This window comes from Cryptotermes secundus, unplaced genomic scaffold (genome assembly GCF_002891405.2).
Source record: "Cryptotermes secundus unplaced genomic scaffold, Csec_1.0 scaffold375, whole genome shotgun sequence".
Taxonomy (NCBI): Eukaryota; Metazoa; Arthropoda; class Insecta; order Blattodea; family Kalotermitidae; genus Cryptotermes; species Cryptotermes secundus.
The window spans coordinates 621,614-634,011 of NW_019731222.1; the positions used below are offsets into that span (position 1 = coordinate 621,614).

The window sequence follows — 12,398 nt, forward strand, 5'->3', positions numbered from 1 at the left end:
TCCCTTCCACTGCAGCAGTTACACAGTGGCTGCAGTGATCAACTGTTCACCACACCATCAACACCCAAACGGCACTAGATGGAAGTGAGTGGTCTGTTTTACATCCGGGTCGCTTTACCCCCAACAAAATAGCCCTCGCTATCCGGTGGGCAGGAGGCTCGTTGGGCTCCAAAGCATGTTTGAGCCTGTTGAGAAATCTTTCGTTTCTGACTGGAACCGAACCCCAATTCCTCGGTCGTCCATCGCGTAGCTTCGTCGCTATAGTTAGCAGTATTACCTAAGTTATCACAATTGACCTTGAAAAAATACGTAACTTGTATTTAAATAATATTCCAGCAGAATTTTAAAAATAGCAACGTGGTGTGGTTCCTCCTGCTTTCCGGTTTAGGAAGGTAATTAAGAAACCAATGCAACTATACGTCTGTCTGTCTATGGCTCTACATTCCTCTGTTGGAACTTGGCGGCTTTTTCAGTTTCTTAACCCTATACACAGTCGGTAGGACCCCTTCGACGGGGGATCAGTCCGCCGCAAGGCTGCTACCTACACACAGAATAAACACACTCAGACATCTGTGCATTAAGTAGGATTTGAACTCACGATCCCAGCGTTCGAAAGAGCGAACACAATTCATGCCTTAAACGAAGCAGCCACTGTGATCGGCAAAATACAAAGCTAGGAACATGAAATTTGGGAGATCTGTGAGGATCTCTTAGAGATCTAAATGGCCTATATTCAGACATTAAGCTACGTAAGAAATGGTGCTTCTAATTACAAATTTGGAAAGTTGGAGACAGTGAGAAAATTAGAGGTTATGTCCTATAAATTTCATGTAGGCAGAATATAAATTCCTCTTAAAAATTTTAACTAATGAAAATAATAATAGACTTTTGTAATAGATCTACTGAATGAAGATCTACGGAAATAGGTAAGTGGGCAGACTCGGCTTCGACATTTAGCAATAGGTTGAGAAGGCCGTCTTTATCCTACAGCAAGAGTAAGGTAAAGTTGTCCCTGTGCTTAACTAATTAAGCACTACGCCATGAAGACGTGCGAAGGAGAGTATGTATAGATCCACATTTTCTTGACCTCGGCACTAGCTGGAGGTGACTGATCAGCTTCACGCCCTGGCCGCTTTACCCACGGAGAAATAGCCTCCGATATAAATTAGATAAGAGGTTGGGTGGACCACAGAGCCTGTATGGATGACATGGAGAAGATAAAATTCTTGACCCTACAGAAACTCGAACTCCGAACCTTCGGTCGTCCAGCCCGTAGCCAGTCGCTGTGCCGAATACGCTATCCCGGCTCACTTTACAGGAGGGGTTCGGACAATCTGTACAAGTAATTCCGTGTACGCCGTTTTTCAACTAAAGAAATAACAACGAAATTCGCAATTATGTTACGGAATGGTAGAGAAGCCTAAAGTTCTGGAGTAGCCTATATAGGCCTATCATAATATTAATGCTGCATTGGCTTGTGAGAGATGATACAGGGCCTATTAGGAGACAGCTGCGCTAGCGTATGCCTACTACAGATTTCTAGGTTCCGGGATGGCTCAGTCGGTACAGCGACTATGCTATGGACTGGACGACCGGAGTTCGATTTCCGACAGGGTCAAATGACTTTTCTCTTCTCCACATCGTCCAGACAGACTTTGGGGCCCACCCAGACTCCTATCCAATGGGTACCATGGGCTTTTCTTTCGGGGGTCAAGTGACCAGGGCGTGAAGCTCACCACTCACATCCATCTAGTGTCTAGGTCAAGAACTATGGAGCTATACCTTCACTCACCAATAAGTTTTCATAGCATGGTGCTTAATTACATATTTAAGTACAGGGATACATTTCTTTCTACCAAACCTCTCTACAGAAACCTTCTCATAATTATTGCAGGTGATCCGAAAAGGAAGAAATCCTAGACACTACTTTATGTCTGTGACCCTCCGCCAATACAATCCTGCTAGAGTCCCACCTTGCTCTCTGTGCTTCACCTGTGGGGTCAGTTCGACTTAATAAACATTCCACACTTGTAGGATTTGAGTTTTTCTCGTTGGTAACAAAGAAGTGTCCCATTTTCTGGGAAGTAACGGAATCTGGTCCTTCGGTAGTCAACAGACGTTTCGGAAGAACATGTCACCCCCATCTTCAGGGTTCAAGGTTAAGCCAAGAAAGAAAAAAAGCATAAAATTGTTGACAAGTTCTGCTGCTTTCTTGTTTGGTTTATACAACGACAATGATGATGGAGGTGACATGTTTCTCCGAAACGTCGGTTGGCTTTCAACGGATTACATGCCTTATATCCCAGAAGACAACATTGTTGTAGGTATGAAAGTTACATGTGTCAGCACGCAGGCTGGAAACTGACGAAACTAACTTAAATTCTGTGATACGTTCTAGAGGTGTTCGTGTGACAGGCTGGTTCGTGTTCCTACATTTCAAACTGGAGGTTAAGGAACACGTGTGAAAACATGGAGCTTACCGCGTGTGAAGATTTCATCGCTTCGAGGTTGTCATCATCATCTTTAACGTTTTTATAAACTTAGAAATGAGTTGCATTGTTTCTTTATTTCAGAAATAACATAAAAAGCAAATTGGAAGCCATCACTTCCAGCCCCTCCTACGTGTCATCAATTTTCAACACTTATCCCCGCCCTTAATTGAATGAACAATTTCCCCTTCTCCCCCTCCTTCTCACTCCACTCGCATCATAAAAAGAGAAATATTTACAAGGAAAGCTGCCCCTTTAATTTGATTTCTACTTAGTACCCTGTCAAAACTAAACGCGAGGAGAGACAGAACTAGAAATCCATTGGGCGGAGTTTGCAATTGTTATGAAAACCTAAACATAAGTAGGTGGAGTCGTAATAATGGGAGAGGTTATCGAAATGTCCAATAGCAGCGCAGGGATTCCTGATAGCGAGTCAAAGGAGAGGGAATACAAGACCAAGGAGTGGGGAGCCGTGACGGTTGGATGGTTGAGGTAGGAGAGGGGAGGGATGGCATACTCCCCTCCCTCTGTCGTCATTAGCCAGCGAAGTGTCTGATGTCAGAGAACAGTGGAGTATCAAAGGCTGTTCGGAAGTCAGTGAAAATGACGGTCTGTTTGGCATAGTGTGAATGTGGGGGAAAACTGTTTTTCCAATGACTTTCGAGATATTTCAACAACAAAAATTTACCAGCTCCAAAAAAAAAAAAAGCTTTTGATTAATACAACAATTAACTGAATTAAATACCAACTCAACGCAAATCTTCAGCTGGCGATGACGAATTATTCAGTGTTTCCAGTTGGTACTGTTTAAAAAAGAAAACGTTAGCTAATTGCAAGAGAAATGTTATAAATAAATGAAAATCAGAAACAAAAACATTTCAAGTGCTGATATGTTACGCGTGTGGATGATTTTCTAATGTCCAGAGAACTTATGCGAGTTAACGACGCGAGTTTAAAGACGCAATGAAGTTACCAACAATTAGTTATCTTCGTGACATTGTTATCGTTAAAGACATCAGTTTTACTGGACTCCAAGAATAATTTAAGGTGTTACTTACATTGAGCCTATTTGAGGTAAGTAACTGTGAAAATTAGAAAACAGTAGATTATGTTTAAGTGACTATTAACTCTACTGATAACTTTGAGAAAGACAAGCAACGCAACTGGAAATAAGTTTTTGTATTTAAAGAAGAAATCTGTATGAATGTACGCGACAAATATATTTACTTGCTAATGAGGCAGAAGCTAAAGGAGATAAAATCGATTTCTGGTCACAATTAGACGCACACAGAAACCAAAGATGTCGAAAATGGAAGAGAATTTGTCAGGGAACTGTAGAAAATTGTTCTGATGGAGGTGTCCAGCAGAAGTAACCGATTAACTTTGGTCCTGATGATCATCTGTGAAGAAGCACTTCTCCAGAACGCAAAGCACGACCGAATAGTCTGCACGGTTCATTTTCGTGAGGAAATTTTTCTATAAGGGTGCTGCAAGGTTTACTGTTGGAGCCCTTTCTATGAAAGGGGCGGCTGTGTATTAGAATACTATGGTATTGGAGACGGGAGGGTTACCACCCCCGTTACAACTCTACGCTGCCGCTGCAGCAGCCGCCACTGGGGGCAGTGCTTGTTTAACGAGGCCTCCTGTCATGCCTCCGTTTTTCCACGCGTCAACACATTTTGCAACATCTCGGAGCGGTGGGGCGACTGGGGGATTCCCCATGGGTCTCGCCGGGTTTGCCGTACCACCTGGGTTCCTGCATCATCACGGAGCTGCAGCATTGAGTCCCAGGTTCGCATCTCTGGCAGCGTCTGTTGTCGGAGCAAACAATCGGCAGCACGAAGCGGGAGGGCCCGTGGATCTGGGAACCGGCAGCGTCATCAGAAGGAGGGTGCTGCAACTGAGCGACGATAGCGCGTCTGGGGGAGCGTCACCTAAGAAAGGTAACCTCATGAATCCATTTAACTAACAGCAGCTTATCACAGCTTTGTTTCGTTCGGTTTCCGGCGCAAACAACGTCTCCTTTTTGTCCCGCGCTCCAACTCCACAAAGGTTACATTTGGTGTCAGACGTGGATGACTTTTCTCGTATGTCTTAGCTGAACTGTTAACAAGTCTTTCACACCTATTTCTTATTTATGGTATCAGCTGACTCCCTTAACCGTGCAGTAACTCATGCGGCGGTGAGGATTCGAGCCCAGGTCAGGTCATGTGGGATTTTGATTGATAAAGTGTCATTTGGGTAGGTTTTCTCCTAGTACTTCGGTTTCCCCTGCCAATTCTCATTCCACCGACTGCTCCACACTCATCATCTATCATCCGCGGCTGGTATAATAGACGGTACCTCCAAGTGGTCTCAGCCTTACCCCACTCCAAGAAACTAACCATCTCCGAATGGTATATGAAAGTAAGAGAGCAGTTTGGTGGAATATAAATTGGTAGGGGAAACCGATCTTCTTATGCCACTTTGACACAAATCCCACATGAAGTGACACCGGGTGCTAATTGCCGGGAGAGCGCTAAACAAGGGCCAGACGAGAGTAAGAAAGGACGTACTAGTTAGCTTATATAATATGGAATTGACTGTCATACCTTAGGCGTTGTCTAATGAACACGGCATTAAGTAATTATTCTGTAACGATATTTCTGCAATTACATTACTGAAACAACTTCTCTAATTTAGGTCTACAAAACAAGGCTACAGATTTCAAGGATAATACATTCATAGCAAAAATAGAGCAAATTCGATTATCCATTTTAATAATTTAGTTGAACCTTGAAATAATTGCTCTAAATAATACATAAGAATTCAGTTCGTACCTCACTGGAAACACATTACGTCTCAGCTGCAGAGAGCGGACAGTCAATGCTGTTTAGGCAAACAGTTGATATTTGCTGTGAGAAACGTACGAAACACATAAACACACTTTGTAGACAGAGCGCAGAGTTTTAGTATATTGAAGCAGGTGGTGCATATAGAAACCACTGGGCTTTAAACAGTTAAAATGTGTGGTATATTTATACAGTATTTCTTACATTACATTACAAATTGCATGTAATTTTTATCTTATTTATGCAAATTTAAGCTTTGCCTTACGACTGTTGAGTGTGTTCACCTGTCTGCGTGTTAACCGAAAAATAATTTTCAACAGCTTTTTATTTCGGATTTGGAATTTAAGTTACAAATTAATATAACGAAATTATATATGGCCTAATATTTATTTAGGTTAGGTTACTTGGAATATTTCGTCCCTTACTTGTCAATTATTATATGAATATCAGAAATTTAATCAATTAAAGTTATCTTAGTAATAGGTACAACGACTGAGTGATCTAAACACCGCCCCTCCCCCAAACCTAAAAACACCATGAACAATTTTGCCCAGTGCGGTAGGCTATTAGTTACTGACATCTTCCTCAAAAACGAAATATTTTAAAAATAATATCGACAAAATATATATATTTAACCATGATCTCGTGCATAGGCCTACTTTATTTCTGTGTCTATTTTAGCCAATGATATTGTATGCTTCTGCCTGTACGTTATTATATTATTATTATTATTATTATTATTATTATTATTATTATTATTATTATTATTATTATTATTATTATTATTAGGGCATGTAGCACAAATGAGGGAGAAGAGGAATGCATACAGAGTATTGGTGGGAAAGTCAGAAGGAAAGAGACCCTTGTGAAGACCTTGGCGTAGGTGGGTGGACAATATTAAAATTCATCTCAGAGAGATAGGTTGGGATGGTATAGATTAGATTGATCTGGCTCAGGTTATCGATCAGTGGAGGGCTATTGTGAACACGGTAATGAACTTTCGAGTTCCATAAAATTGTAGAAAATTTCTGAGTAGCTGCAGAATTGGTGGCTCTTCAAGAAGCACTCAGTTCCATGAGTAATATTTTTTTATTATTTTTTTCACTGCAAATTGGTTTTTACAGGGTGGCAGCGGTACTACAACAAGACACAACACACAAATAAAACATATCACACAAAATAACACACCACATTCAAACAAAACACAGCACCCAGAACTACAACAGCAATAAAGGACACCCTACACATAATGAATACAATTTTTTTTCCCTTGGCACTACAGCCCCAGTGGGCCTAGGCCTACCTCCATGAACTTCTCCGTTCACTTCGGTTTTTCTAGCTCTTACACATTCGGTAGGACTCCTTGGACGGGTGATCAGCTCGTCACAAGGCCTCTACTTGTACACAAACACAGAAAAACGCACAGAAACAAATTAAACATCCATGCCCTGAGTGAGATTCGAACCTACGATCCCGGTTTCCAAGGGAGCGAAGACGGTACATGCCTAATGAATACAATGCAAATACAATTACAGCTACAATGAAATAATTTAATATTATTAAAGAGTATACTATACACTAAACATTAACTTTGATGAAATACGTTATTAGCACAGGCGCCTGAATGTGGATGTGTCTTCCGAATGTTTAGAGGCTTCGAACTATGTTGCAGCGATGTCGGTGGAACTAGATAATAATAATAATAATAATATAACAGAAAAATTAATCAGGATATTAAGCTTAGTGAGTGTCATATCATGGATCTGAGTGGAAATTTCGTTGCATTTAAATCGGTTCGAAATTTAACTTTCCCTACGCAAAAGTTTCCCTGATCTCTAAAACGTCAAAGAGTCGAAGCTGCTGGTGCATTATGGTCTGTGACAAACTTTTAAGCTCTCAAAATATTTCGCAAATAAATCCGTTCAGGATTACTGGGTCTTGGATTTTGTCCATCATCTGGTACGAATATTTTAAAAAACAGCGAACACAACGTTTCGGAAACTGGATCTGTTTCCGTCCTCAAGTGAGAGGGTTGGAGACATTTATTCTGTTCGCTCCGTTAGAAAGAGCTAACCCCAATCAACGGACTGATTAGCTCTTTCTAGGGGACCCAACAGAGCAAGTGTCACCCATCCCTCACCTGAGGATGGAAACAGATCCAGTTTCCGAAACGTTGTATTCTCTGTTTTTAAAGTACCAGACGATGGACAAGGTCCAAAAACCCGGTAATTCTGAGCCTTATACACCATCGTCAAAATACTTTAGAATCTACAAATAAATTCATGCCTAATTGCTGTTAGGTCATCGAATTCGTTATTGTGTAGGCCTTTTAAGACGAAGATAAACATGCATCAGAACTTCTGAAAGTGGTTTACCTGCTTACACTATTCTAAGATGAGTTTCTTGAAGAGGATCATATTTTCAGTGTCAGTATGTGAAGATACAACAGTTTCGTTCCTCGAGACCCTAATGGTGTTAGTGTTAAATCCAACACAATACATACGGTTAAGCCTAGTACTATTAGTGTTAAATCCAACACAATACATATGGTTAAACCTAGTACTGTTAGTGTTAAATCCAACACAATATATATGGTTAAACCTAGTACTGTTAGTGTTAAATCCAACAGAATACATATGGTTAAACCTAGTACTGTTACTGTTAAATCCAACACAATACATATGGTTAGGCCTAATACTCTTAGTGTTAAATCCAACAAACTGCATACGGTTAGGCCTAATGCTGTCAGTGTTAAATCTAACAAACTGCATATAGTTAGGCCTAGTACTGTTAGTGTTAAATCCAACACAATACATATGGTTAGGCCTAGTACTGTTAGTGTTAAATCCAACACAATACATATGTATTGATGGAACCGGTTGTCGGTTGTTCATAGGTTGTTTCTACAGATCAAGGTTTGTCCAGTGATTGAGACTAGCTCTTTCTAAGGGGCCCAACTGAGTATGTTAAACCTTCCCTATCCACCTGAAGACGGAGACAGATCCAGTCTCCGAAACGTCGTGGTTTTTTGTCTTTTATATGCCGGACGATGGGTGAAGTCCAAAATAAGCCAAAAGAAGTACAATACATATGGTTAGGCCTAGTATTGTTAGTGTTAAATCCAACAGAATACATTTATTTATTGCATTAGTGTTAAATTCAACAGCATATATTTATTTGGTGGTGTTAGAGGTAAATCCAACAAATTTAACAGGCCAGCGTTTAGGTTAAGTACTGTTAGTCTTACATCCAAGAGCTTGCGTGTGTTTAGTAGTGATAGCAAGCATATTAAATCAAGTAGACTGCGTTTGTCAGCCACACAGAGATTAAAATTAATTCAGTCGGTTTATTCCTGCCATCATTTTCCAAGAAAGAATGTAGCAAAGGTTTCACATCATCAGATTCCTTATTTAACTGCGTACCAAAGGTTTTAGATAATTTCTTTAGGTAATTTTGAGCAATCACAGCCTTAAATTCTAAAGCCTACAGGCCAACCCACGCTGTTGTAGTTGAATTATTAATTTGTTAACAAAATGACCCTTTTTATTTATATACTCTTGTTAAGTTCTTACACTCATAAACTTTAGTCACGGGCTTTATCAGAGAGTCCCGTATATCCGATTACCAATCCATACACAGTCTATATTCACTCAGATCACGTGACAATATTCTCACAATAATTTCATTATGTCGGCCTATCAACAGTAGGTCCATGAAACATTTTAGGTGAAAAGAATTTTCCTCTGCAAGCCTGAGTTACATAAAACATTAAATTACTCAAAGGCTCTGTTTGGTGGATACTTTGCTTTAGTATGAAATTCAACGTAGCAGAAATGACTAAGCTCTATTTTCCTTGTTGTTATCAAATATGAATAACCCAACATTATATTCTATCAATTACAATCAGTTAGGTCTTCGTATGGGTATGAAACTCGGTCTCCGACATCAAGGGAGGAACATAAACTGAGGAATTTTGAGAACAGGGTGCTGAGGAGAATATTTGATCCGAAGGGGAATGAAATAATAGGAGGTTGGAGAAAATTATATACTGAGGAGCTTCATAACTTGTACTCTTCGCCAAAATTGATTAAAATGATCAAGTCAAGGAGGATGAGATGGGCAGGGCATTTGACAAGCGTGGAGAAGAAGAGGAATACAAAGACTTTGTTTGGAAAGATATAAGAAAAGAGACCGCTAGGTGGAGGAATAATATTAAAATTGGTCTTAGAGAAATAGGATGCAGTGATGTGGACTTAATTCAACTGCCTCCGGAGTGGTGGTTTCTCAGAAGGACTTAGAACTAAGTAGCTATTTAGTTAATACATTTTCCTTTTCCCGCCTTTTGCAGAAATTGAATAATCTTGTAGACCCATTCAGTAGTTAATCTTCAGGTCTATAATTAGGCAAGACGAAATACAAGATTCAGAGAATCCTGAATCCGAAACATTCAACTTAGCAACATTACTGCAAAAAGAGACAACAGACCCATCAGCAGGTTGCAGCTTTGTCCTTAACCAAGGTAGTGACAACGACGACGGCTATCTAAGGCAGTCAGCTGTGAAATTAGTTTCATAAAAACGATTCCGTGTTCGAAGCGAGATTGGGGGGAAATGAATCTCTTAACTTTACGAAGTGAGCAACATTCTCAGAGAATTTACATTAAACATCCACTGCTAATCCTGTATAGGATTTTGGTTAGCGCTTCTCTGAAAAATCTGGCAAGTAGGCAGCTGCTTGGGGCCCTTACCATGTGACCATCTGTACCGCCTAAAAGTCTCCAAATAATTTCCGAACATCTTAGGAATATACGTTATATCTGCAGAATTCCTAGTGTATGTCACAGTAATGTAAAAGTAAAGCTATCCCTGTAACAGGCCATGAGGGCCCATAGGATTGTGAGACGTCGAGGCTCCCACATTTTCTAGACAATCGGCTAACAGACGGGGGTGAAATTGTCAGCCTTATGCGCCGGCCGACCTTTAACCCCCAGAAGATCCCTGGTACTCATTTCTGTTAGAGGCTGAGTCGACCCCAGGGCCATAGTGCAGCTGGAAGGATTAAATCAATTAAAAAGAATCCAATAACCTCATCGGAAATCGAACACGTGACTTTCCGGCTTCTCAACCAACTACGCTAGAGTAAGTTTCCAATAATTATGGTGGTAGTCAACATCAATTTTGTTTCGCTAATAAAAATAAATTTTGAACTGTAACAAATTTTAAATACTTTTCTAAATAAAGGTGTTATTTAGATATTTTCCGCCAGGTACCACCACTGACACGGGGGCACGTGGTAGCGTAGTTGGTTGAGGCACTTTGCTACAGGCCGGAAGGTTGTGGTTTCGAGTCCTGTTGAGGTGGATTTTTTCAATTTACCTAACTCTTCCAACCGCACTATAGCCCTGGGGTCGACTCAGCCTCTAACAGAAATGAGTACCAGGAATCTTCTTTGGGGTAAAGGTCGGCCGGGGCATAAGGCTGACAATTTCACCCCCGTCTGTTAGCCGATTTTCTAGAAAATGTGGGACCCTCAACATCTCACAACCTTATGGGCCTTCACGGCCTGTTACAGGGATAGCTTTACCTTCTACCACTAATGCCTTAAAGTAGCATTGAATGTGCTTGTTTGACTTACTCTTCCTGAAGATGGAAACAGTACATTTTCTCCGGAAGTTAGATTAACTTGTATCAGAGTATGTGGCGTGACATCCGGAAAGTTATTCTTCATACTTACCACTGTGGAAACCTCAAACCCAGAACAGTATACGAGTATGAAGATTCAGTACTGGAAGAAAATGGAAGAAATCCGAAATAGCATTGAATAAACCTTAAATTTCCGCTTGTAGTGATGAATGAAAGCCCCCACCTGAACAACATAGGGCCATTTGCTCTTTTCCTTCGTGGAATGAAATGGCGCTGGATAAAGCTGCAAGTACGCCTAAGGAATCACTGCAGATGCAGTTGGAAGCCTATATGAAGAAGTGTAGGCGGTGCTGCAGAGCCTATCTGGGGTTCTGACAGGTGGGGCGCCAGACAGAGCCTATACAGCAGCGGTATGACTTCACTTATCAGCAGCAAGTGAAGAATAGAGCAGATCACGTTCTGATGTGATAATGTGCCACTGCTTGATACACCCGAGAACCGTGCGTAACATTTCGTAACATTCAAACATGAATAACCCAACATTATATTCTAAGCAATTACAATCAGATCTTCGTATGGGTGTGAAACTTGGTCTCTGACATTAAGGGAGGAACGTAGATTGAGGGCGTTTGAGAACAGGGTACTGAGGAGAATTTTTGGACCGAAGAGGAATGAACTGACAGGATGTTAGAGAAAACTACAGAATGAGGAACTTCATAACTTGTACTCTTCTCCAAATATATTTATAATAATCAGATAAAGAAGAGCTGATAGGTAGGACACGTAGCATATATGGGAAGAAGCTGAATGCGTACAAGGTTTTGATGCTAAAGCCAGAAGGAAAGAGACCATTAGTAAGACCCAGACGCAGGTGGAAGGGTAATATTAAGATCTTAGAGATATATGATGGGGTGGTATGGGTTGGATTTATCTGGCACAAGATAGAGACCAGCAGAGGACTCTTTTGAAGATGGTAGTAAACTTTCGGAGTCCACAAATTTTTTTGCAAATTCTTGAGTGGCTGCACAACTGGCGGCTTCTGAAGATAGGCTCACCTCCGTGGACTAGTTAGTTAGTTAGTTAGTTAATTTCATTAAGTCAAAAAGAACGTATCATCTTAAATTTAAATACTTCTTGAGCGATACGAAATTTGTATACTTGAGATATTCCTCGGTTTTGTCGTGGTCGAGTGCTAAATGCCTACATAATCCTCAAAGTTACAAATTGAATTACTTCTGTAAACAGAGGGGACACCTTTACGTCGGGTTTGGAAGTTCGACTTTGAGGCAGCTTTTCTATTTTCATCACTTAACACACTAATTAACTGAACATCAACCCACAAGGAACGAGTTTCCCTACCAATAACTTGTTTTGTCACAAAACACTCTTCGAGAAATTGATTCAATTTTGGGGACAGAGCTATGACTCGGATTCTG

At 40.6% G+C, this 12,398-nt stretch overlaps 1 protein-coding gene across 1 annotated transcript in view; it reads left to right on the top strand.

The window, feature by feature from the left end:
* The first annotated feature begins 3,070 nt into the window (after nucleotides 1-3,070).
* LOC111866481 (homeobox protein unc-4-like) overlaps nucleotides 3,071-12,398 on the top strand; it is a 111,526-nt gene continuing 102,198 nt past the window's right edge. Inside the window, exon 1 of the mRNA XM_023855456.2 lies at nucleotides 3,071-4,432. Within this exon, the coding sequence (XP_023711224.1) occupies nucleotides 4,036-4,432 (397 nt within the window). The 5' untranslated portion in view covers nucleotides 3,071-4,035. The remainder of the gene's footprint in view (nucleotides 4,433-12,398) is intronic.